Consider the following 27,963-nt stretch of genomic DNA (forward strand, 5'->3'; position numbering starts at 1 on the left):
AAATATTTCTAGTGTTGGCTGTCAGAACACTTCAGATATTTTCCTAACTTGTCTTCTGTTTATAACTAGACTACAATTTATGTTCCAGTAAAATGGCTAATGATTTCATTTGCATCAGAAGAGGAAATCAAGAGGGACTGCAGTCAGACATCAAAGTCCCCACATTGTAGTATTCCCGTAATAAACACTTTTGCACTCTGGCTTGCTTTTCTTTCTTAAACAGATACTAATTTTCAGAGTTCTGTAGGTCAGGATGTATTACGTGATGTTCCTGCAACCTTCTAAGGCGATGGCTTACTTGAAAGGCAAGATTTACAGCAAAGAACTTGCTAGGTATAGGTTGGCATACACCCTTAATCTAGTGTGAAGAGGAATCCAGTTCATTTTAATTGCAAATGACTTGAAGTTTGGATGTTTTCCCTTTGACACATGAGAATATCTGGAGTATTCCTCTAGCAGGTGTCTTACTTGAATATTTTGTGTTTATCTTTTTATTATTGTTTTTGAGGGATGACTGGTTAAAAGGGATGGATGTCTCTTAAAATTAGTTTGTCTTCAGAAATGCATTTTTGTTTTGTTTTGTTTTTTTTTCTAATTATGTAGATAGATAGAACAGTATTTCTTTTACTGGAACTGAAATTCCTTTGTACCCCTTTAAGAGCTACCTGAAAAAGGAATCTCTCAGTTTTGGTTATTACATATATTATATGTCTATATAATATATACAAAGTAGCCTTCTCTGGATGCATTCCTGTCAGGTGAAGCTGGGTCATGTCTTTAACCACACGTTTTAGAACAGATTGATCTAGAGAAGCAGTGAAAATCAAAATCTGGCAGACTGTAGATGTGAAACCAATTCTATAAGAAAAATGGAGGGTTTGTCTTTTTATAATTTTCTAGATAATCAGAAATTTTATTGAATCTTGTTGCTGTCAAAACCAAAAATCAGTTTTGCATTTCAGGGTTGCTTGTTTTAGAACTTGAACATGATAAAAAAAATTTGAACATGTTCTCAGCTTACTGTAGTTCTTGCATTCCAGAATTATGGAGGCTTTTCTTCTCTCTTGTCTTATAAGTCCACAGAGGAGGGAAGAGATTGACTCTATTATTGAAGAGTTATTTAAGCAAGAGCTTAACCCTGAACATTACATTTTCAGCTGAGTATCAGTAGGCTGGGATGAAACCACACACAGTTCCTTGCCAAAGGAAATTGTTTTGGGATTTGCGAGTGAATACTGCCACAGAAGCTGAATTTGGTTTTGCGTTTTAGTCTGTCTGGTGTTGTGCAGTACTGTGGTGTCACAGAGTATAAGATTTTCTTAGAGGTAATAAATTGATAGTTATTAGACTTAATAAATTAATGTAGTTTATTCAATATATATTAGAACATAACATAGGTCATTAAAGCACATACATAATTTGACCATGTCAGTTTTTCTTGCTTGAGACTTACTCACTGTCAGCTGCATCTTCTTTGCTGTGGTTACACTCATCTTCAGGTAGATTAAATTACAATAACCTCCATAAGAAGAGATCTTTTTGATCCACTGAAGGTGAAAATAGATCAATTCATATAGTAAGATACCTGTGGTAAGAGCAGCCTAATTTTACCTTGAGGGTTCAAATAATTTTTGACATTTCAACCTGTCTTTGAATGTTGCAATGAAGCTTTTCCTTTTTCTCATCTTCCATCATTGTTTTCTATTGTTTGTGTTTTCCCCCAGATTCTTATAAGTATGTTTATTTATGCTGGTAAAATACTTTTGATTGGTTCTCAGTGGAGTTTAGGGTGCTTTGTGTTTACAGTCTGTCTAAGCTTACTTGTATAGCTGAATCAGAGCTTTATGGAAATGTATATAAGGACCTAGTTGAGGAACAAATGCTGGTTGGCTGCCCAAGAGGATCTAAGGGCTTCAAATTATCAGAATAAATATACAGTTAGTTGTTCTAGTATTGACCAGCCCTTCTATTTGTTATTGAGAACTTGGAAAAGCTTCTGTGTTTTTTTTTTTAATTTTGTGTTCATTTTTACAAGACCTGTTTGCTTATTTTATGTTGAAAAGCTTCTTGCGACAGTATGCTGGAAGAAAAAACTTGAACTTTTTTTTGAAGTGTATGTTATTTCTAATATATAAGGTATATAACATACCTTATTTTCTAATAATTTCCTGCTCTGAAAAAGGATGTGGTTGAAGTTTTTAGGTTTGACTGAAAAAGTCAGGTATCAGATATGTTGGAAAAATACTTTTTTATAAAATATACTCAATATTAAATTCAGCATATATAGGATCCGTCTTGCTGACTTCCACCCCCTTCAAGAGATTCAGAAATTGTATTAGTTCTTCCTAAATAAAATGCTAACTTTTAAGTGTTTTTCATATCCAGAGTTTCCATAAACTTATAACAGTAACTCAGTTATTGTCTCAGTTGTTTACTTTGATCTTCTCAAGATTTCTGCTTACAGTTATGTTATCACAAAGAAGATACTTACTTACCTGCAACATGGCAGGCAATTTTTCTTTCTAATCAGCAATTTTACTTTCAGCTAAAAGGACGGGAACAACAGAATCATGTAAAGGTATCAGAAGCTGTCATTCACTTGTTCTTTGTAATTTTCTACTGCTGTCTCCTGATATCTCCATTTAATTGTGTGACTTTACATGAGTATCCAAGAGGACATAGTGTTTCTGTTGTAGAATACTGATGATAGATGCATTTGGAATTCATAAAATGAAGCTTTTGTGTCAACAGAGAGGATTGAAATTCTATGCTAAAACATTTGTAATAAAGCGGGTACTTTCATTATTTCTTTATACATACTGCTTATATAAAATATGAAGTATTTTACCTGTTTGGATCTGGGAACAGCTTTAAGGAGATGTGTTGTAGAAGTTTTTAAGGTGATTCCAACTGCTGTCAAAAATTCAAGGTAGTATTAGTAATTGTAGAGAGGCAGTGGAAAGGGAACAGTATACTGATGGGTCTCGTCTTTTGGGGGAATATGGTAGCTCTATGCTTCTCAGTCTGCTAGTACTCTTCATTAAAATCAAAACACTTAACCAGTGTTTGTCTTCCACAGTCATAGCTGTGAAGCAGATTAAAGTTGTAAAGTTGGTTGCAACAGATTCTTACATTGGAGATAGGATGCAAGGGGAAGGAAACAGCGATCCTTGACATGAAAACTGTGGCAGATCAGAATTCCCGTTAACTTTAACCTGCTACAGTGCACCTGGGCAGTGTATGCTCTTACTTCATTTCCCTCTGCCCTCTCCAGCTGTCTTTCCGTAGATCCCCAAATTACTACTTCACAGAGGAGCTCCTTGACTGAAAAAGTGAGAGTTCTGTCACAATTGTGATCAAGTCCGTTATGAAATACAACTTGCCACATCTTATAGTTTGAGATAAATTGTCTCTGCCTGTCTTTTGTAGTAGGTTTCAAATGGGTGACAGATGGCAATTTTGGGTTATTATGTTCTGTCTGTGCTTTGTGCTGACTAATAATAGGCTAGTAGGCACCTCTGAAAGAACTTGCTATTGCTTTGGAGAATCTGAAAGGGATGCTATTGCTGTCCTGTCAGGTTTAAATAATATAACTTCAAATTTATGATGATCAGGGTCCAAAACGGGGAGCGGAAGGTAGTAATGAATATAGTCTGTGATATCTTAAGTGTTAAGCATTTTATATTTTCTGAACAGATTGTGCTCATGAATGGCTTCAGTCTAGGTAGCCCAGTAATGTATGGTTGGTTGGTTTTTTTTTAGGGGTTGGTTTTTTTGAGTTCTTTATCCCAACCACTAAGTGAATGGTGCCAGCTGTAACTCTTCAGGTTGTGAAAATTGTTCAGGTTTTGAAAGCAGTTTGTATGGGTTGTCACTGAAGGGGATGCTCTTGCCTTTTGTCGTATGTCCCAACCACATTCCTTCCCGTTCCCGTGCTGCCTCTGAAATTTGTTCACTTGCTTGGTGAGTCAGATGAGGAGACTGACCCTTGGCTTTCAGGCAGACCACTTTCTCATCTAGCTGACTACGAAAACGCTACTGTGGGCTCAAGAGAGAGGACAGTGATGTGTTTCAGTTGGGTGAAAAATAGATACTTTTGTCTTCAGCAGCAGTTCAGACTTTGTTGGATTGCATTCTTGGGTTTACCTCTCAAATGGCTAAAAATGAAGACATGAGGGGAGGACATACCTTCTCAAGTTACATGTTTTTGTGCAAGGTTAAAATGAGATGCTGTGACGTTGATTTGAAAGGTCAGTAAAACTGACATGAATCTCTCAAGGAAAAATAACTGAAGTGGTGTGCAGAAAATAGTGGTTCAGAGAAGATGCTTATGCTGGGAAAGTAATTAAAAACTGGGATGTCATTTTGTCCTCAGTTTCTTTTCCTGCTTTTTTCCTCTGGCGTTTCTCACTGCCGCTTTAAGTACCTCTAAGAAAAGATACCTGAATTGGTGTAGATACAAAACATGAGTCTCTTTCTCAGTATCAAGATAATTACTCAAAGTGAGCATGCAGGTATTCTCGCTTCATGACACATGCTTTGTAAATATTAGAAGTAAGCAGACTCTTTGCTAATTCTGCTATGCAAAATCAGCCTCATGCATGTAATTTATACTAGCAAACTACTCAACTTGCTTTGTCCAATCCTACACATGACCTAAACTGACTTTCAAAGTTTTCTTTTCCAAGTTCCACATTTGCTTTAGTTAGTCTATCTCAGGCTATACATCTGTTGAGAACTGTTTCTTCTTGCTCTCATCTTAAAATTAGAACCGAAACCTGTATGTTTTACAGGTCTCCAAACTGTATTTTTGTTATGCTGACATATAAAGTTGGTGGAGATGACTAGTTGGACCTGGATGTAATTGCTGTCAGTAACCTCCCGTGATGCCAGCAAGCACAGAATGTTTTCCAGTATGTTTATCATCTGTGGTTTCTGATAACATACCATAAGACTAGGCTGCCACATATTGGAAAGAATAGATGGCAAGGAAGAAACCCGTGTTTGGGAAAGCTAGATGCTTGTTTGTGTATAAACAAAACAATAGTTTTATGTCTCAGAGCTTTTTATATTGCTACCACTAACACAGTATTTGAATGTCATGCATGAAGCAGTAACAAAAGCAATAGCAAACTCCAGCAGAGTTTGGGAACTCTAATTTTCCTGTCTTTCAGCATCCAAGTAGAGATGGTTGAAATTTTTCCTCTGAAATATTCTTCTAATGGAAACCAGGCTACCTGTAAATTCAGCATTTACTGTTTGCTAAAGTGAAAGCTTTCTTTAACCTAGATTATGCCTCTTAGCTACTGAATCCTGAAGTTAGGGGTTTCATGTCTCATTGATAGACTGTCCAATGTATTGCCTTGGAATTAGGACTTCCAAACTCCTCAGGAGCTGTAATTGTTGTTTATCTTGGCTTTCTGTTACTTTCCAAGTTGGCCAGCTCCCCTTCAGATGAGGCTACCATGGCTGGAAAGGGTTAAAACGTTTTATTTTTGCTATCTCTACATGAAGTTTCAGAAATCACATTCTTTACAAAATTTTGAAGTCTTTTGTTTGTGTCTTTTATGAAAGAAGAATTTGGAATTTCCTGAGAACAGAAATGCAGGGGTTTGGGTAGCTCCAGTGATGTTTCTCTTTTAGAAGGTTCCTCTTTAATTGCTTGGTGTATTTCAGTTTGGTTACAATTGCTTTTAAGTAGAGGGTGCCAGGTGAGGGTTTAAGGACTACTATTAAGTTTGAATATAAAATGAAAAGGCTTTAGTAAGAGAGGTTGTCGTGGTTTGGCCTCAGCCAGCAACAGAGAACCACACAGCCGCTCGCTCGACTCCCACAGCCGTGGGAAAAATCAGCAGAAAAGGGCAAAACTCGTGGGTTGAAATATTATAATTTAACAGAACAGACAAAGGGAAGAAAAAAAAAAGAAAAACAATAACACCGGTAAAGGAATATAAGAACGCGATTACAGTACCGCAGTGAAGCGCACCGACCGGACCCGCACCGCCGCAGCCCACCCCTGAGTGGCGACTGAATCCCGCTCCCCGGCTAGCTCCTTTTATAACGGGGCGTGGGTCATGTGGTATGGAATACTTGCCTCCCCTGCCGGCTCCTTGGGGAAATTAACCCCATCCTTGCTGGAACCAGGACATTATTCACCCCTTATTCCATACCATCTATGTCATGCCCAGATCTTTCAGTTCCCATAGTCTATGAGCCATCCCTTAAAAATGTCCATTAAGCTCACATAGTCCATGACGGTAGGCTCCGTCAGTGAGAACAGTCTCTCAGGGCACATAAGATGATGTGTAGTGCTGAACTGGTGGGTGCTGTATTTGAAACTCATGACTGGGGAATCCAATACAGTCCATGCCCACGGTCCACAGGTTGAAGATGTCGATCTCAAGGAAAATTGCTGGGTGCCAGATACTGAGATCAGTTCTTATTACATCATCATGCACTTTACTTAGTCTCATCAAAGTCCATCTGTCATTGATTTGGGTGATTCTTCTGTAATACCATTGATAGCAATAATAATGATAACATACACCAGCAAGGTTATTTAACATTTAGCATCATAAAATTATTCATTGGCTATTCTCACCCAAAATCAAATCCCCATGAGGTACACATCAGACCTCCCCATCCTCTCGCATCACCCACCAAGTGCACCCGGGTCCTTGTGCAAAAGCAATCCCACGGATGGGTTTGCCTTTGCCTGAGGCAGGGCTAACCCAGACTGTCTTCCCTAACATATTCTTCATATGCACTGCAGGGACTTTATGCCCTTCTACTGTACGTGGAAGTTTTGATTGGGCAGGGCCAGCTCGATTGGCAGATCCCCTAGTGTTAACTAACCAGGTGGCTTTTGCTAAATGGGTATCCCAATGTTTGAAGGTCCCACCCCCCATGGCTCTCAGGGTAGTCTTTAGCAGTCCATTATATCGTTCTATCTTACCCAAGGCTGGAGTGTGATAAGGAATGTGATATACCCACTCAATGCCATGCTCTTTGGCCCAGGTGTCTATAAGGCTGTTTCAGAAGTGAGTCCCGTTGTCCAACTCAATTCTTTCTGGGGTGCCATGTTGCCATAGGATTTGCTTTTCAAGGCCCAGGATAGTGTTACGGGCGGTGGCATGGGGCACAGGGTATGTCTCCAGCCATCCAGTGGTTGCTTCCACCATTGTGAGCACGTGGCGTTTGCCTTGGCGAGTTTGTGGGAGTGTGATATAATCAATCTGCCAGGCCTCCCCATATTTATATCTTAGCCATCGTCCTCCGTACCAAAGAGGCTTTAACCGCTTGGCTTGCTTAATGGCAGCACACGTTTCACATTCGTGGATAACCTGTGCAACAGTGTCCATGGTCAAGTCCACCCCTCAGTCACGAGCCCATCTATATGTCGCATCTCTTCCTTGATGGCCTGAGGCATCGTGGGCCCACCGAGCTATGAATAGTTCACCCTTACATTGCCAGTCCAGATCCACCTCAGCCACTTCAATTTTAGCAGCCTGATCTACCTGCTGGTTGTTTTGATGTTCCTCAGTGGCCCGATTCTTTGGGATGTGGGCATCTACATGACGTACTTTCACAACCAGATTCTCAATCCGGGCAGCGATATCTTGCCACAGTTCAGCAGCCCAGATGGGCTTTCCTCTGCGCTGCCAGTTGCTCTGCCTCCACTGCTGTAACCACCCCCACAGAGCATTTGCCACCATCCATGAATCAGTATAGAGGTTTAGACTGGGCAGCGTTACAGGCATTATCCCAGGGAAGCTCTGCTGTTGTGGTTCTTCGTAAATGTAAATGGAGTCTGAATCAGGGCCAAAACTTTGACCTAACACTGACCTCTAATACTGAATTTAAATCTGTGTGGATCTGAGGATGGGCCTGTGGGTCCTGTTGTTGCTAAAATAAAGAAATAGTTCATTTTTTGGTTTGCAGGTGGTTTTAACCCTCAATTATCTTCATAGACTATTACATGGCTTTATGATGCTTTTTTAAAAGGCTTTCTATTTGCCATGGCTCTGTGGTCTGCAAAGAAACCTTGAGACTCACTGGATTAGATCAGGGAATGCATTGGCAGCTACAGTCTGTGTTGTGCTGTACAACGTTCTGTAAACAGGTGGTCTTAACCAAGTAAGTTAAATGCATAATTTTTTTTTTATTAACATGTGCATATCTTGAAGCCTCAGGGTTGGAACTCTGCAAGCACTTCTTTTCCTTTCTTCTGAATCTGAGAGATTATCACAGATTTTTCACTTTCCCCGTTCTTTTTTGGCCTGTGCCAGGTATAGTGGAACTGCTGCTCTCGTGTTTTGAGAGTAAGTGTTGTGGTTTGGGCCAGACTGGCCACTGAAACAAATAACAGATGCTCTCCCTCGCCTCTCTCTCCAGGGAGAGGAGGGAAAGAGAGAGAAAGAGACTTAGGAGTTTAAAAAAAGAAACTAAACTACTTTAATGAAAATATTACTGAAATCATAAAAAAGAAAATAATGAAATATATATGGTGTATACGAAACCGTATCAAGCTCCCCAGATGACGATCATGTCACTGGCAGGCATGGGGAAAGTTGCAAACTGGACTCAGCAATGGGAACTGGATTCCAGACCTGGATTCAGGAATGCACGGATCAGGATCAAAGGCAGACGAACAGAGTCCTTCTTGGATGCCAGCCATTGAAGGAAGAGGGCTGACCCTTTGATCCCTCAGCTTTATACTGAGCATGATGCAGATGGGATGGAATACCGTGTTGGTCAGTTTTGGGTCACCTGTCTTGTCCGCTCCTCCCCACAGGTGTGACCCCTCTATGCTTTTCCACTTCCAACCCTCCAACGGGGCAAATAACAAAGTTAGCTGCCCTTGGGTGTTACAGCAATAAGTATAAGCAAGAGCCTCTCTGCATACCATGCCTGGGCATAAATTAGAAACAATCAGCTCTTATCTCTCTGGGAGCGAACAGTGTCTGGACAATATGCAGTTAATTTCGGAGAGTTCAGTTAGGTAGAAGAGGCTTAGCTGCAGAGTAAAATTAATGAACAGAAAATTGGTTCTATTTTACCTCAAACCAGGACACCAAGTTAGGTGAAGAATTGGAAAGAGAATGTATATTTCTGTAGTGGGAAGAGATTTTTAGTAACTCTTGTTAACTCATGTAAATGAAAGTATCCTAAGTAAAAATTACTTGGTCTCATGTGAGTCTTTTGTCCTCAATTTTATGAAGAAAGTATTTTTTTTTAAATTCACTCTGTAATCTATTAAAGATAATTTCTCTATCAATATATTGATGTAATGGCCATAAATGTAAAATGACATCTGCAATTGAACTTTACTTTTTGTGCTGCTGCTGCGTGGCTTCAATTTGCGCTTGGGAAACAGAAAATACTGAGGTCTGTTCGGGTGGGATTTTTTGGGGGGCTTTTTTTTTTAATAGAGCTAGCATGACAATTGCATGGAGGCTAAACAGAGCAATGTAAGAGGTAACTGAATCACTGCTCCACAGAGGTTGGATGTTTTGTGCTTAAGTGAAATGTTCTTGGAGTTTCATGCAAATTCTTAAAGCAGCGTTGATTGTGTAGAAATTGCTAACATACTTGGCACTGATCTTTGCCAACTGAGGCTGTCTGATCATGTTAGAATCTTCTCATTCTGTTTTTCTACATACTTAATAAATTGTAGTGGTCATTACTGCAGTGCCTTTTTTGATCAGAGGTGGATAAAGTGTTGTCTTATTGTCTTCCTTAAAAAAATATTTTTATGAATAATCTTTGAATTATAAAATCTCTCAGGTAACTTAAGGATTTTAAATACCCAGAAATTTAAATTCCCAGTGTCTTGAAAAATCAGAAATTCATGTGTTCTGTAGAAGTGTACTTTAATATTTCTGTACCAGCTCTGTAATGCTTAGTACTGAACACTTCAACAAAATATTTGACTAGCCATGAAATTTAGAGTCCTGTGATGTTGTCAGAGCTAGTGTGTACATGTTTTCTCTAGATATAGAATTTGCCTATGGCTAGCTATAAATAAGTTATGGCTTTATTATTGCATAAGTGGATGATCCTGTTAGGTTTTTCACAGCTGGGATGATAATGTTTGAGCTGCTAAACGATGTTATTTCTTTGTCTATGCAGGATTTTTCATAATTTCTAGCAATACTTGTAAATGCTTTTTTTTGCAAGTCCTAGGACCCTATTCCATTTTAAGTATAGCTTTGTGAAGTTTGGGAGTCTGGGATCAGGAAGCAACCTGTGAAAGGATGTTGTTAGGGAGTAATGTAAGTTAAAGTTTCAAGGGAAATTGGTAGGACTTTTCCACTCAGGGTCTCTTCCCTGTCCCTTCCTTTCCTGAAGGTATGCGTATAAACCCTGCTTCCTGTTGCACTCTGCATGCCAGCATCTTTAGGAGACTGGGTCCTAGTATATGTCTGCACTGCTTAGTATGGAGATCTGAGCTGGGGTATTCCTACAATAAGTAGGAAGAAGCTGTGAGAGCTTGTGCTTTGCTCAGCAAAACTAGACCCAGTGTATCGGTAAGGATTACTTGTTTGTACGTCTGCTAATAAATCGTGTGGCTTTGTACCTCTCCTAGAGCAGAGACAAGAATAAGATGGCTGCTCACCATGTATAGTAATATTTTGCTATCTTGTCTGCACCATCTGTGTGAACAGATCTATGGATAATCTACGAGAGTCACAGAAATTCAGATCTTCATAAACCTGGAAGTGAAGAGTTAGTGTATTACATGTCACAGTATGATGAGGTGGAACAGGGGGCTGCTGTAGGAGATAGGGTGTCACAGTTTGATAGCAAGGAAGTGCAGCTAAAGAGAAAAAGTAAAAGCAGGGAGTGGAAGATCAGGTAGGTTGGGTAACACCGAGGCACAGGACCATCATTAGGAGATGGACTATTTAATAAGTGAGAGTTTCAAGGGGTTAATGGCTAACTGAACAGGAAGACCTGTGTGAGCTGAAAATTGGGTAAGGGGCATGGGAAGAGGAAAAAACAAATAAATGCTGCAGGAGGTGGTGGGAGAGAAATGTCCTAATGAACATGGATTTTTGGATAACTTATTCTTTAAGCAGAAAGAAGATCTTAGTTTTAGGTCTATGCTTTGGCATACCTGAGTGGAAGGGCTGAGCTTACAGAGTTAATATGGTAAGAAGTTTCTGTTATGAGCTTTGTTCTCGTTTCCCTTTATGCTTGTCTAGCAAAACTAGTTTTTACCTGAAAATTTCTAGGTCAGCTCTGGCAAAAAATGCTTTTGTGCTGTGTTTGTGTAAACAAACATGACAGTTGTGAACATTCTTTTGATCTTTGAATCAATGTAGATTTAAAATTTTGTCTTGTGAGCTATTCATAGCTTAGAGTGCTATTCTAGTGTGATTGCTGTCAGATAAAAATAATTCTCTGACTTGTAAGACTTTCCTCTGCTGCTTAGCAGCTTTAATGAAATAAGTATTTTTTTGAGTTAGGATGTTTATAAAATTGTAAAAGACTTGTAGGATGACAGATAAAGTAGAAGTATTTTGTGGTGTAGTTGTGAGGAAAACTAGTGCTGCTTAAGAGCATTAAATAGTGGAATGAATTGCATCTATAAATAGTGATCTTTGATCTTCAATCTAAGTGTTTTGAGACTGTTAAGTATTTGGAATAACAGTGAGAACAGTGTTAAAAGGTAAAAAAAAATCCTAGTCTTGTTCCATAACCTGTAATGAGCAATGGCCAGGCCATGGTCAGGGAGTAAGCGTGCACAGAATGACAACTCCTCCTCCAGTGTACTGTCACTTCAACTGGCTGGGAGTTTCCCAGGCCACACATGACTTACAGATACATTTTTCAGAATGATTTTTTTTGTCTTAAATAGTTAAATGCCAAAAAAATATGCAAGAGTTGTGTTGGCTACTCTGTAGGTAAAATAGAATCCTTTCTATACAATTTTTTTGGTCATAACTGTTGAGCAGTAAAGTATAAAAGTCAATATATGTATTTCTAGATATCAAGTAAATCTATTGGGTCAAATAAATACTCTGTTCTGCCATTAAAATAGACAGCTGTCAATGCAGAAATGTAGATGAAAAGGTATGGTAGATGTGATGTGGTTCATAGAGTAAATGTGGTTTGCAGTTTTGCAGTCCATATAAAAGCAATATACATCGAGCTTTAAAAATATGTGTTTTCAAAGGATTTTAATGACAAAGTAGTAGCTATTCTAAATATTTACTTGAAAAATTGTATCCTTTGGTTAACTATATTGAAGCTCAAAAATCTGTTCTGTGGTTTGTGCTGATTGCCACATTTGTGTTTCCAGTATACTCCATATTTTACTAATTGATTTTCAAGTGGTTTTCATCAGTGCCATATTGTTTATGGATGTAAAAACATGTTAATGTTTCTCAGAAAACTCAGATAAGCCTGTGTGATGTGTAAAGCTAAATGCTTCATGTCTTAAAGATATATTAAGTTTATTTTGACTTCATATAAACTACACTTTATATCTCTCAGTTCTTCATATCTTGCTGTTTCATTTTGTATCACTTTCCTGAGGTTTCCCTGTTCTTCAAAGAGCAGAGACTAAGTGTCAAAACTAATAGGGAGTGAGTCTGTTTCTCTTTCATGTTTTCAGTACAGGAGTGGTAGTTGACTAGGGATGCTACTTTGAAAGTGTATGAAGGCAGGAGAATTGCTTGGGGAATGCAGTAAGCCTCTCTTCCTATTTGCTTTCAGGTGGAGGTGGAGGTATTTTACTCTCTTTCATTCTTCACAGGGTTACACATCGTTCTGGAATGATTGCATCTCCTCGGGATTGCGTGGCTGTATGTTAATTGAATTGGCATTACGAGGGCGTCTTCAGCTAGAGACTTGTGGAATGAGGCGCAAAAGTCTATTAACAAGAAAGGTAAGTGGAGGAAAATGGCCACATTTACTTTTGTCATGCTCCAGACAATACAGTAGCTATAAATTACAACTGTCTGCAAGAAAAAAAAATTTTTTTTTTTATTTATATGGGGGTAGGGATTTTGAGGAGTGACCTAAGTTAGATGCGTGGAGTTAAACGTGTTTAAATAGTGAGCTTAGGTGCCTTGGAAAATCTTCTGTGCTTGTTCTCTGCTCCTGTTTGTTCTCTTGACATGTTCCTGCTGCTGTTGGGAACCTTGCACAAGCAGTTGGCAGTGGCTCTGGCCAGGGTGCGGTAGGAGCGGTTGCTCCTGAGAGCCAGTAGCACCACTTACAATATGCTGAAGGAACTGGCTTTTGCAACGTTCATGAGATGTGGGCCGGGGCTGACAGCAATGGCTAACTGACTGCTTGCGAGATGTATCCTGCAAGCCACCGTTTTAATTTTGGTGTACACAGAGTTGCAGTTTGTGCTTGCAGTGCATAGGAAGGAAATGATCCGGGCTCATTGGGCCCCTGAGAACACAAAACTGTAACTAGTTTAAGCAGGTGAGTGGTGCGTTAAATTTGTTGTACTCACTGGTCTTTAAGAGAGGCAAAATTTTAAGGTCCTTTATTGCATTAGGCTGAAGATTTGAGGCCTTAATTTATTACTTTTGCCACCGGATTTTTCCTTAGTACAAAATGTGCAAAGTCACACTGAAGAATTTTTACTTCATCAGCATTAGAGGATTCTTGTAAAATAAGCTTATTGAAAACATGGTCAAATGTTGTCTATCCACCGCAAATAAATTCTCCTTTATGGCACATTTCCCTGTCAATATTATCTTTTGCTAAACTTTTTAAAGGGAAGTTTACAAATGCCCCGACCTTCTCCCAGCTTACTCCTCTTCTGAAGAATTCAACCTCTGTTCAGCCAAACAGCTGCTACTTCTTTTAGCTTCATTTAAGCATATTCAGCATTGATTAGTTTGCACGTTTTTTTTTTTTTCTCCAAAACTTTTGGCTCCTTAGGCATTCAGGAATGTTCTCTAGCAGTTATTTTCATTCTGTGCAAACCTCGTCAAGTCTATCTACCTGAAATTTTAATTACCTTTTTTTATAGGAAAATGGAAAAATAACTTGTTGATATCTTCAGTAAAGAGTATTACAAAATTATTGTCATCTTTTGTGGATTTTTGTTTCGTTTTGTTAAAAATTTTCATGTGATTTTGTGGGTGGGTTGGTGTGTTTCTTCTCTCCCCTCTTCGCCCCCCTAAACCCATTTTAGGAGATCTAAAAGCTACCCAGTGTTAAAGGTTTTGTTGTTTCTGCTGTTGTAGACCAAAAGAGAAATTTCTTTTTGCAGGCAGGGGGTTTAATTTAAAACTCAAGTGAAGATTGGTTTCTGATTAAGTAATTTCTGGCAAATAAAATCCCTATGCCGATATATATGTGGTTTCTTCCCCCTCTGCACCACCTCTCTCAGTTTAGAAATTATTCTCGTGAATTACTTGTGTTGTTTTGTACCTTATTTTAAGTTTTGCAGTAACACCAAATTTCAGTTTTGTTTCTGTGTTAGCGAGGTTTAAGTGTCTCAGCTCTACCAAGTGTCCTCCTTGTCACCCTTTTGCAGGCTTTGCTCCCCTTGCCCTCAGCTTTCACTGTGAATTAAATACTGTGCTTAGTGAGTGGAATGAACTGTCTAGTTGCATCCAGGTTTGTGATTCAGTGGCAATACCATTTTCTTTAGCTCCTGCCTCTCAGGTTAGCCCTTATTTCCTCCTCACCCAATGTCCATACTCCAGATTTGGTGGGAAAGAAAAACCTCCTTAAAACTCAAAGCTTTGATTTGTGAGTCGAAACCCTGTATCTTCAAGCCATGGTCTAAAGGGACTTTAGGCTTCAGTGACTGAAGTTGTTGCCTGTGTTGCTGCTGAGAAGGGTAGTCCTGTCTTTGTGAAGATTCTTATTGGAGTCCCTCTTGGGTTGTTGCTAGCATTTGTGCAGCCTTGTCAGGTAACCTCTCTGGCTGAAAACTAATTCACTTCTTTGATCAGTTTACTTTTTATTTGAATCAATTTCTTGATCTTGTCATCAGGTGGAGCTGCTAGCAGAAGTGATAAGGTGAGAACAAGAAGAGGGTAGAACTATTTCTTTGGGCAGCAGTATCTTTGGGCCCAGCTTAACTGTGGCCTTGGTCATACAGCAGACTTAAAAGATTGGTAGCTACAATGATTTTCACTTGAAGCCTTAAAGCAGGTGGATCTTTGCTGATAATTTTTTTTGCAGTTCCTGAGGCAGAACTTCAGAATGGATCAAGATGCGTTGTGTCCATGCTTGAATGCCACAGAGAGACGAATGAGACTGAGAAACTAGCAGACCAGGGACTTGATGGACCTTAGCAAAATTTGAAAAGTCAATATGATGTATTTTATGTTGCAACATCCTTGTAAATTTGGCTTGAGAGTATGTAATTATTACATCATTTTGGACTTCTGTGTACTGGCATCAATTTAGGAACAAATGAATGTTGAGGTTTATATATAAACAAAAAAATTTCTAAAATTAGTGGTTATTGAAGATAGAAAATGGTACTCTGTGCTGCCTTACAGCCTCAGAAAGCAAACCAAATCATTAGCGTTCTTAGAAACAAAAGAAATACCAACAAATCCTTGGTGGATTAACTTCAGTATTTTATAGCTGACAATTCTGAGTGATTCATGCATGAGTGAATTTTTGTCTTAGAATTATTGTATTAGATACTATATTATTTGTATTAGAATAATGAAATTTGCTTAATCTTTAGCATTTTTTAATTGCAAAGCTGTGTTGTGGAAAATGCAAATTAAATATTCTTCAGGAGTTGGATACAAGGCAAATCTAGTACCTGATAAATCACTGAAAAATTGGAACAAAAAAGTCTCTTTGCAGTAAGGCTAAGGACCGTCATCTCTGAAGAACCGGGATCTTGGCTTCTTTCTCTACCTTAGCTCATCTATTAAAGAGAGAAAAATAATAATAATCCCCCCTGTGGATGCTTAATTGTCTGTGGTGATTCAATTCACAAGATCCACAAGCCACTTAATTTCCTACTCTTCTTGTGCTGTTACAACACTAAAGAGAGGTAGCCAGGAAGTGTTCATTGATAAATCTTTCTTCAAGAAAGGGCAGATCCAGGAAGATACAGAAGTGGCTGGGCTTCCACTGTTGCCAGTCTCCATGTGCTGGGAAGTGAAGAGGAAGAGAAGGACCATGGAAGTGTGAACCAAACTGCTTTTGCTTGGTGGGGAGGGCAGTCAGAAGAATCTGTGAAGTAAATATTCACTGTAGCAGAGAAGTGAGAAGAAACGGTGCTGTAAGCCTGGCTGCTGAGAACAGTAAACTTGGAAACAAAATCACTGTGCCTTGCAGCCTCAGAATAGCTTATGGAGTCCTGACTGAGTTGAATGGGGAGGTCTGTGTTCCTTACAGCTCTTTTCTCTATAAATACCTGTATGTTTAGGCTCACACTGTCACAGTAAATAATGTTCAGGATAGCTTCTTAAACTTCTTTGCAGTGATAGAAAAAAGTATCTTAACACCAAATAAGCAAGGAAAACTGTTTTCTAAACTTTTTTTAAAAAAAAAAAAACAACCATATCCTAGACCTAAAAGCATTTTTTATCTCTTCAATAAGTTTTTTTTTGTTTTGGGGTTTGGGTGTTGTGGTTGTTTTGTTGTTTTTTGTTTTGTTTTTTTTTTTTTTTTGTAATAAAACACGTCAAAAAGATGCCTTCGCATATTACCTGTTAAAGTGAGATGGTGAGTAGTAGGTTACCAGCTGCAGCAGGTTGGAGCTTATCCAGTGTAACTAAGGTTACTGTGAAACTAATCGTATGGGACACTTCAAAGAAATTAAAATACTGCTGGAATGTCAGTTTTAAAAAGAAGAGAAATAAATTGAATGTTTTTAGGTTAATATTTAGGTAATATCTGAGAGGTGGCTTTAACAGCAGCTTAAAAATCCAATGTGAAGTATGCTCCTATATAACCAAAGAACAAAAATTCAGAATCTTGATGTAAAACTGGGAAGTATGTAATATATATATGTGTTTAACAGAAGTTTTGAATGACACTGTGGTGCAAGCTTGTAAATCGGAAAGATAAATACCTGTTGTTGTGTGTTTAGTTTCAAATACGGATTGTTTGGATTAAAATGCAGTTGTGTTCTTAAAACCAAATATCTGAGGTTTGTGGTTGGAGTGATCTCCAGCTCCCAAAAATGGAGATCTGGGCAGTATCTCAAGAGACCATTTTGAGCAATCTTGATGCAGTAACAGATAATGAGGTTTCTCTGGTCCCTCCCTGCTAGGTGTTTAGTCTTAAAATTCTTCACGGTGTGTTTAATTTGCCTGTTGAAGTTTTTGAAAATCGTGCATCTTCTGTATTTTCAGAATAAGGTGGTATCTTTTATTTTCCCAAAGTAGGCACCTTAAGCTACTGTTTGATAACCAATTTGTAAAGATATTTTATGTGCTTTCTTTTTAGATCTAAACAAACTTTGTTCTTTTTGACCTGGCATTGTGGACCGGTTCATTCTTGCTGATTTTCTTAGAAATATTAGTCTCTATGCTTTATTTATACCATCTAAATTGGAAATAGTATTCCAGCTATGACCTGTTAGGTATTCACAAAGATCTCTCCAACAATTTTCCTTTTCACTTCATCTCACTGACTTTTTACACATCTCCAGTTTGGGATCATCTTGCCAGTATTGAAGCTGTCTTACCATTGCAACTCATTTTTGTGTCATCTAAAGACACTATGAAAATGTATTGTACTCCTTTATTTTTTGTAGTAAGGATTATTAGAACTACGGAACAGAACTAAACTTAGGATGTATTTCAATAGGATGCTTAAAGCTTTTCCAGGACAACTTTCTGACTACTGTGAAGCTTTACAAAACATAGGAGTTTTCACTTTCTTTTCTATATGTGGAATTCTATTGATATGTTAGTTTTTCTGTCAATTGCCTGTTTTCTTTTTACCTCATGCTTATAAAGTGCTAACTTGTAAAACTGTTTAAATTGCCAGATTTAATCATTATTTTCATAACTAGCTTTGAAACTGTAATAATTCTTCTTTTCCAAAGGAAAGATAGATTTCATTGTTGCTATTTTGTTTTTATTCAACGTATTGACTTGGGCTAGTTTAAACTGTATGTTTTCATTTGGTGCTCTTGTTTTTCTAAATAGAAAAAGTGGTCTTGTTACATGGTTTATATAACTACTTTTAAACAAGCAGCTACTCAATTCTTAAGTTTTATGTTACTGTGAATGACTTTTTTGTTCTCATGACGGAAGAACTCAATTTTAGAAGTTATTAAATAACAACCTTAAATTATATTGCATTTATTATTGCATATTAAGGGGTTTATTAGTGCATACATATTTCACCTAATATGTGTGTTTTGACTGTTAGTGAATGGAACGTGTTCTTTGGAGCTGTAAAACTTACAGATGTTGTCTTGCACATATTCTTGTCCATCAACATATGGAAGAAGAAAACTATTTTTCCTGCTTTTCCAGTTTGGAATTTATTTCTCAATTTCACATGGCCTGATTGATTAACTGCAGTGTTTTGGATAAATTGACTTGAAGCAGTAAAGCAGACTGCCATCAGAGAGTAATTTAACACTGTATTGTACTTTGTTTTGGGAAGGAAGTGAAGGACCTGGCTGGGTTAATGGTATCTTCCTTAAAAAATAGGCATATTAATACCGTAGTTTTAGTCAGTTAAGGTTGATTTAAATTATAGATAAGCTAATACTTAACATAGCTTTGTAATTAAAATCCTAATAGATTTTTTTTTAACAATTAGGCATTTTTTAAACTTCTTAGAGATGGTACCTTATTTTTTTAAATTTCCTTGGTTTTGATAGAGTTTTCCAGTTTTTATTAATGGATGTTTGGTATAAGAATTAAGGCAAAATACTGACTGCATTTTGTTCTGTCCTAGGTGATTTGCAAGTCAGATGCTCCTACAGGGGATGTTCTGCTTGATGAAGCTCTGAAACACATAAAAGAGACCCAGCCTCCTGAAACAGTACAAAATTGGATTGAACTGCTTAGTGGTAAGCCTTGGACATAATGTATTTGCTTTTTTTACCCCAACAAAGCTAATTATCTGGCATCACTAGAGATTATACTGTAAGGTTTTTGGGGAGAAAGTATGCAAGAAAGTTAATTAGCATGTCCTCTAGGGTAGTCTCTTGTTGATTGTAGCCTTTAATCAAATACCAAGTAACTGTTGCTTTTGACTTAACTTGGTATCTAGATGGAAGTGTCAGAGGACATCTCCACTCTGTGGAAGAAAAGCCTGCTGACTCTGAAGTAAATCAGAACTGCATCCTGGAGATCTAACTGCCTTTCTCTGTAATTGGAAATGAGGGTTAGTGGAAGTTTGGAGTATAGGTGTATGGATTCGGTATTCATATCGCTTTATAAAAAAAGGAGATAAGGAGCTCAGCGCTCAGGTGTATGAATTGAGGATGATTTGGCCATTAATCATAAAGAAACAAGAAACAGTCAGGACTTCTATTTTTGCCATCAATGGGGAAAATGTAAGAAATATTTTCAAATATCAGATACTTCTTGTGTGAAACAAAGTCTTCAAGATGAATACTTTGCACACAGCTCTTCCTGTAAAGCTAGTGAGTTGTTGCCAAAAAAATGAAATGTCAATTAGATTTCTTTACAATTGCAGTTAACATTTTTCATATACCTCGCCAACAGTTGCATCCTCAAGATGCATAAATTAAACTGAAATTAATAATGACCCTCTCTTAACATGTAATGCTTTTATTGTTTTGTTGTTTTTTGTTTCTTTTATGTCTGTAGCCAGAATTCATTACTAGGGTTTGTCTGTTTTTACAAAACACGTAAAATGCAACTTCCTTGGAGTAGATCAGAACAATGCTTCAGTTGTGCAAACAGCACGGGAAAAACCCCGCTGTTTTGTCAATAACATGACTCTGGCAGGTAGAGGGTAATGAGACCTGAAGTTGTCTAAATCTATTTGTTACTTGTAACAACTGATAAGTAAGAGTTTCAAAAATGAGCAAAATCTCTCCACCTTTCTCTGCTGCCTTGTTTTCGTTATGTTCTTCCTGTTCGTCCTGTACCACCTTAAACAGCCTTCCATGCATATAATTTCATACTCGTGTCCTTGCCATCCCTCCCCTCTTGCTCGTTGACTGCCAGGCAGAGGAGGTAAGAGAGGAGAACAAAGCAGTCCTTGTCAGCAGGGGGCATGGCTGCTGCATAGCCTTGTAGTTCAGTTCTTGCTCAGGTCTCCCTCACTTTTACAGTCTGCAAAACCAATTCATTTTTCTTGTCCCAAATACATAATTGGTGCTGACCTTTCACCTTCTCTCCCAGTGCAGAGCGCATCAAGTTAGTACTGATTCAAAAAAGGTCAACTAACGAATGAACAATGTTGTAGGTTTTTCTTTGAGCTAAGTTAAGGTTTTCCTGACCCTGCTGAGCTTTGGCTCTGAGAAAATTGTTATCTTCAGTGCCGTAGCTGAGACTTGGATCAATCATTTTTACTTACATATGATTATTAATTACTAGTTCTTGGATGGCATTAGGGTTCTTTGCTTTTTCCATGGTTTAGAGGACAGCCCTCTGAAGAAAAATATTTTGGTTGGTTTTTTTTTTTGTTTTTTTTTTTTTTCATAAACTCTTACAAAATTTTGCTTTAGGGCCTGGAAAAACAGCTACTCTGTCTGTAATTATCAGTGATGCAAAGAATGCTGCTTGGAGTTACACTACATATGAGTTCAAAGTCATCATAAAAATATTTTTATGGACGTGTAAGATGATGTTTTCCATGCTGATGTTGTTTATAAATAGCCTCTAAAGGAAGAAAGTGTAGGGAATACAGAAGTTTGGATAAAAATGGCAGGTCTTCCTGTAGATGTAATAAACATCTGTCTGTGTTTGGACAGGAAGTATCTGTGTAATTGATGAGATTGGTCACAAGGTGTCACCACAGTACTGATTTTTATTACTGCATAGCCTCATCTGCCTAACAAATGTAGAAGAACCTAGGAAGTATCCTTTGCCTTGTGAAACTCTGTAAGGAAACTAGTTGTGTGTGTTTGTGTGTGACAGTTTCATTCATGGTCAAGCTAGGAAATAGCATTCAATGAGGTGTGGGGCCTATAGGGACTTGTGTGTAGTTCAGGCCTGGGTGAGTTCTTTGCCTTTCACAATGCATTTGGTGTCACCTCCTTTGTTTACTTAACTTGGCTGTTACTTGGATACACTGTATGTCACCATTGCAGTGGGAGAAACCTTAAAGTCATCTGTGTTGGATTATTATTATTATTATTAACCAATGAATTTTTTAAAAGCTTTCTGATATAGAAACAAATTGATACAGAAATTCTTCTATCATTTGTAGAAAAACCCCATCTATGTAAGAAATACTGCTGTTTCTTCTCTCATCTCTTATGTTCATAGACTCTTTTACATGAGGAGAGGATTTTAATACTTAAGATAAATACTTAGGTAGGCTGGACCTAAAGTTTTTAGTTAAGTAAATTCTTAAGCAAAGGTGGATTTATCAGTGCTTAACAATTTTAGCTTTATCAGTAGCTGTTGATGCTGATACTATGCTTTTAAATTCACTCTTCTATTCACACACAGCCACACTCTGAAGGGCCAGATTTTCCCACCTTAACAAAAAGCATTAGAAGTAATTTTTAAAGAAACATTAAAGCCCTTGCCCAACATGTGCTCATGTCTACACCACCACCCCCCCCCCCCACACTCACACAGTGCATGGTCATTGTTTCACCTGGTGGGCGCAGGAAGGGAGAGAAGAATGAAAACCTGAAGCAATAGAGAAATGCACAGGGTAGGTGTGCATTAGCTTGTCTCTGGCAGAAAGAAAGGCAATGACACTTCTTTCAGTCTCTGAAATGGTAAAAGGCTGGAAGCAGACCAATGCACAAGACTTGAGGAGATGCATGTTTCTATTTTTGGGTTTTATTTTTGGGTTTTATTTTTATTACTAAAAGTAAAGTCTTTCTTCATGACTGGTTTGGGGTTTGCTTTTTTTTTTTTTTTTTCCTTCAGTACAACCCTGCTTATTTGTCATATCCTTAATCAAGACATGGCTTAGGTAGCGTTTTGTCCAAACTTTAAATGTACACTGAAGCTCCTCCAAGGAGGCTCTCATGGTCTCTGTCTCTGCCTATATCTGGGTAGGTCAGAGATCAGAGCAATGCTGACATTAGCACAATACGTTAGTGTAATAGTCAGCTATATGAATTTGACAGTTCATTCTGCACCATGGGGGGGTGGGGGTGGGGGGGGGGTGGGGAAGATCATTGTAACAGTACAGATTAAACTTTAGCTAACTGTTGGCTTTTATCCTTGCTTTTTTAGGTGAAACATGGAACCCATTGAAGTTGCACTACCAACTACGAAATGTCCGTGAACGGTTAGCTAAAAATCTAGTGGAAAAAGGTGTACTGACAACAGAGAAACAGAACTTCCTTCTTTTTGACATGACTACGCACCCTCTCACCAACAACAATATCAAACAGCGCCTCATCAAGAAGGTTCAAGAAGCAGTTCTTGACAAATGGGTGAATGACCCTCATCGCATGGACAAGCGCTTGCTGGCACTCGTTTATTTAGCCCATGCTTCAGATGTTCTGGAGAACGCTTTTGCCCCCCTTTTGGATGAGCAGTATGATTTAGCCACAAAGAGAGTGCGGCAGCTTCTGGATTTAGACCCTGAGGTTGAATGTATGAAAGCCAACACAAGTGAGGTTCTGTGGGCTGTTGTAGCAGCTTTCACAAAATAACTGCATTCAGACTGAAGTGTTCTCTCCTCTTTCATGTAAACCAGTTGTTTCTCTTCTATTGACTATTCATGTTTTCTGTAATTTGTACCTTCTCACATGATGAATCGGCTTTTGTTTAATGGGAATTATAAGTGGTGCATTCCCTCCTTCTCTATATATCTGTATACAGGATTCTGCTGGTACAAGAGACCTTCCTGTTTAAAAACAACAGAAAAAGGTTTTACTGCCATATTGGCATTCCATTTCCTGTTCAGTTTGAGTTATCTGAAATACTCTGTTTAATCTATTTTTCATCGTATTGTTATTGAAGTGGTTTAACATGGAAAGCGCCTCAAGGAGGAAATATGCATGCAGTTGGACCACTAGTCTCAGCTGACACAAATGTGTGCATGCATCAATACTTCTGCAGTACAATTCATAACAGATGAAAAAGGGCCTTTTTAAATCACCAAAGCTCCATGTTGAAGTGTCTATCAGGACATTTTATACACAGATGTTATTTTAATTGTATCTAACAAAATTACTTTAAAAGCAGAAATGCCATTAAGCAGCTTTGTCAATAGTTCCTGTAAAATGCCCCATAAGTTCTGCTTTTCACACAAGTCTCTTGTGTACTTATATTTTCGTTAGAACGATGGCTGAGTCATAAGGCTAGTATAGAAAGGTCCAATTGTTTCATAAACCAGTTTTGGGATGGGATACATTCCATTATATTGTATATATAGTTCAAATTGTATATTAACAACTACCCCATCTGAGTATTTTGCAAGATAGTTGTACACCTGGTGCCCCTTATTTTCTGTCAGCCATTGCCATTTGATGGAAAGAAAGGCCTCCTGTAAAGAGCATGTACGTGAAAGCTGTTTGTTTCCAGTGTCTACAGAGTTTGCCACACAGGTGTTCTCAGTCTATGCATTGCCTTCGATAATTAGTGTACAGAAAGAGACCACTTTCTATCATCATTTGTACTTTGTTTTTTTCCTCTCCTGTATGGCAGAGGCTTGTGACCAGTACAATTTTTGTGCGGTTTTTAATTTTGTACACTAATTAATGTTTGTCTCTTAAACCTCATAATCTATTTTACACTTTAAAAGCAAAAAGTTAGTCCTAGCAGGTGTTGCATGTAAATGGTTAGCAAGTAATGACTGCAATTCAGACGATTAGGATTTCTGTAATGGGACGCTCTGCTCCATTTTATTTTTTTTATATACAATTATGCTGATTAGCACACTGTTGTAAAAAAATAATATAAAACTTTGGCTTTTTAAAATTTATTGCCTCTTTGCCACTGCTTTTTATCTCCCATTCGTTTCACAGTGTAAATATTATGCATTGAAAAAATTAAACGTTGATTTATCTATTTTTTTTTTTTTCTCCATAACAATGCAGATTTATAGTGGGGCTTACAGGTGTTTAGAAACTTTTTTGGTTAATATTCAGAGCAAGAATACTAGATGGTGTATAACTGTAGAGTTGAAATTTAAGGGATCCCTTAATCTGTATACTAGCTTTTTACCTACAGTAAATAAACTATGATCTTGAAAGTGCCTGAAAAAAAGCAAGCATGTCATTTTTATTTTTTGTTGCTAATTAGAAAGGTTTTATTGCTTAACTGAAAGCTTTAGTTAATATCCTTCTTATTAGAAAGGGAGAGTTTATATTAAGTAGATAAAACAGACCTTATCAGCGGTGTCGCTCAGATCTGCAGGGTTCATGGCTGAGACAGACCGAGTTAGCTTGTGATTGTGCAGCTGTGCCTGCCATGGGTAGACCTCTTCTATCTTGAGCACAACTCCACAGCTTCATCTGTGACTGGACTTGCAATTTTGCACTTCATTTTCAATCATTTAGATGCTTAAGCAGTTGACTTTAAAATACAACTTAAATTCATCATACTTATATAACCTTTTTTTAATAAGGTTTTTAAAATATGGTCCTTAACATTTAATGGCACACTGTTCTTTCAGTTCTTAAATGCTGTTTCTTTAGAAAAATGAAATTAAAATTATATTGTAAGGTATTTCAAACTCTGGTTTACAAATAAAAAGATGAACAGTGTTCTCTCAGTTGTAAGATGCTGTGTTTAAAACGTTGAGGAGCTTGGGCATGAACTTTGAATGTTTTCTTTTAAACATTTCAAAACATGATTGCTTTAGGTGGAGGGAAAATGAAAGTTGTCGTGTTGCTCTTATATTTGACAGCTTATAGAATACTTTCTGTGCTTGATAGTATATGCTAACTCACTGCTTTCATTGTCTCTCACTCCTGTGATCTGTTTTCTCATTTTCTCTTGCTCTTTGAAAGAAGAGAAAAGTAATTATGTGGAAAGGTCAGAAAAATAGTACTCAGGAGCAAGTTGAGTGCACAAAACTTTTAAAATGGCTTTGAAAATCTAAGCTACTTGAAACATGCTTCAGACCGAAAGTAGCTTTGATAGTCCCTTTTCTGTCCTCTTATCTTTATTCTGTATTTTCCTTGTTCCTGCTGGTTTCATGTTAGGTTGTGGAGGATATTGGGGTTTTGTGACCATGACAGTCAACATGGTTTAAAAGAAGTCACTGGTTAATCCCCTCCAGAAAGAGGTTGTGGTTACACACACCTCACCCACCCCACCCCCCACCCCCCGCCCCCCCAGAAGATAATGGCCTACAGTATTTATCAGCTCTATTTTGCTTAAAGATAGAAGCTCTCTCTGTGATGGGGAGAGTTTGTACTGGGTGTTATCAAAGAACTTTGATGTAAGTAATGAAGGTTTTGTGAAGAACAACAGTGTCTTTTGCTAGACTACCTGGTGTAAGCCTGGATGTGCAGGGGAAACGAGCTTTTGGAGTCTTGAGTCCTATGTTGTGCTTTAAAAAAAGCCCAAAGCCTCAGGAGTACTACCAGACCCTATGTCTAACAAGGAAGGTAAGTTTGGTAGGGACTGCTTTAGCAAACATCCTTGCCTTAGTTGCTATTTCAGGTTCTAATAACATGGTTAAACATGGGAGGCTGCTTTGTTCTGCTGAGATTCAGGTACCCTTCTTCCTATTAGCTGCTACTGCAGCTCACAGAGACCTGGAGACCTGGGTTTGGGATGCTTGGCTGCTCCGAGTCCTCAGCTCTCAATGGCTGCTTAAAGTGAAGACTGCCTGAACTTGAATGTGTACTTTAAGGAAGACCAGATATTATTGCGGGACACATTCTTTTAAAACAAACTTTGAAGTTAATGTCAAAAACAGAATTTTGAAAGTTAAATCCCCAAGCAGTATATATATATATATAGTTTTACCGTCCTTGAGACTAACATCCTCCTCTCCTGTGTTCCTAGACATGATGTTACAGTGCTCCTATATTGGATGCTAATGAAACCTGTGTGCCATACATGATGCTTTTGAGGTGAAAGTTGCATAAATTGGCTATAAAAGGCTGGCGACTGAGTGCTTATGTGTTCACGCCCATTTCTCCTACAAAGTGAAGATATGTATTAACCAATGTGTTCTCTGTGAACTGGACTGAATCTGTACTGAAACAAAATAAAGCACCCTTTCAAGCTATGAGCTGCAAATGGTTACTGCGTATCACATGCGTGCATTACCTAAAGGATTTTTTTTTCCCCGTTTTCTAAGTAATTGCCATTTTTCCTGAGGCTCTGGCCTTCACCAGTTGGGAAACAGAACTTCAAGATTTCTATCGAAGCCTCACTTTTGTCTCAGCTGGGCTTCAGGCACTTCAGGTAGTCAAAGCCTGTTATGTCCTAGTTTTCCCTATTGTCCATTCTGTCTAGGTGGAAGGGGGTTTCCAGCTTCAGAGAAGTACAAATTTCTTGAAAAACTAACTCTTTTTTTTTTTTTTTTTTTTTTTTTTTTCCTGTGGCAATGCTTGATGTATATGACAGTTTCATTACTCAGGAAATGAGATGCTGTCAAGTGCTTTGTAAGTGCCAAATACAAAGTGTGATTTCAGGTGTGCGTAGGAGGTGGCCTTCTTGGGTAGGAGGGGAGGATCTTTGTATGGGGAAGAAGCATGGTCATACCTGCTGCCCATGTTAATCTCTGAATAAGATCGGGAGTTTCCTCCCATTGGGTCTTGTTTTCTCCTGCCTACAAAGCAACAGCACGAAGCCTGTGAAAAGCTGACAGTAGGAAATGCCTTCTGACTCAGGAGGAGAAAGCTTCTGTAGAAACAGTGAGAAGAAAAGCTGGTTCCTAAGACAACAGAAAAGAATAGGGGAAGAAATTCTGATGAGTGGTAGCCTTTGCCTTTACCCCTCTGACACCTTTCTGTACTTCCAAATTGCTGTTTTGGCTTTGACCCCTGATCTTCTCTCTCTCTTCTGTTTTCCCCATTGCTTGGTGACTTCTTTTGTACCTCGTGAAGCAGTTGCACTGATTTCCAAGAGTGTTTCCACTCTTGCCTTTTTATTACTATCCTTTTTTTTGCTTTCAGTTTCACAGTCAGCTTGAGCTTGACTCTTCATTACCCTGTCCTTCAGGTAGCTTTCCCCTCTGCTTTGATTCCCTGGTGATGCCTCCAGGAACCTCCCCTTCAACAAATACGTGTGTCAATATGAACTGAAGCAGCTGGCCGCCTGCTACAGTGTATAACACGTGGTTTGTTAAGGTGAACAAAACCTGATGCTAATTTACTTTGAAACTGCTCTTTGCCTGCTTCAAAAGCAAGCTGTGGTCCATGCAGCAGGGAGGACTTGCAGCTGAGGATCGTGGTTTTGCCAGTTCTCTAATGTAAGTCAGTCTTGTTCCTGAGCCAGTGCTCTGAGGACTTGCTATCTCTTACTCACACTTTTCCTATAGTAAGAGCATATATAGGACTAATTTTCCCTTCTGGGCTCTCTGCTTGTTAAAAAAGAGTTGAGTTTGTGTTGCAGCATCTTCTCTATTTGGCTATTTTTTTTATGGAAGTTGTAGACACTTAAATTATTTGGAAGGTTTCTTTACTTTTATTTAACATGATTAAAAGGGACAAGTGGGAGAAGAAAGAGGCACAGATATACTTACAATGTGATCATGTAAGCTGTTTTCCTGGGAAAACAGACCAAAATATTTTAGTTTTTCATTATTACTTTCTTGACTCCCAATACGTCATTCATTTCTTTCCCATCTAGTGCATCTGATGTCTGCTCAGAAAGGATTTGCCATCCTGTAATGCACTAGTCCTTCAGGATTTATCATCTGTTGCCCCTTCCTTTTGTATGTTTATTCAAATCCTTGATTTTTTTTTTCTCC

At 38.2% G+C, this 27,963-nt stretch overlaps 1 protein-coding gene across 1 annotated transcript in view; it reads left to right on the forward strand.

The window, feature by feature from the left end:
* The window catches only part of GOLPH3 (golgi phosphoprotein 3), a 33,106-nt gene extending 8,270 nt beyond the window's left edge, over positions 1-24,836 (forward strand). The window contains exons 2-4 of the mRNA XM_082497607.1: positions 12,764-12,895; positions 18,874-18,988; positions 22,314-24,836. Coding sequence (XP_082353733.1) covers positions 12,764-12,895; positions 18,874-18,988; positions 22,314-22,738 — 672 coding nt within the window. The 3' untranslated portion in view covers positions 22,739-24,836. The remainder of the gene's footprint in view (positions 1-12,763; positions 12,896-18,873; positions 18,989-22,313) is intronic.
* The last annotated feature ends 3,127 nt before the right edge of the window (positions 24,837-27,963 follow it).

The sequence above is a fragment of the Vanellus vanellus genome (genome assembly GCF_965231255.1).
Source record: "Vanellus vanellus genome assembly, chromosome: Z".
Lineage (NCBI taxonomy): Eukaryota > Metazoa > Chordata > Aves > Charadriiformes > Charadriidae > Vanellus > Vanellus vanellus.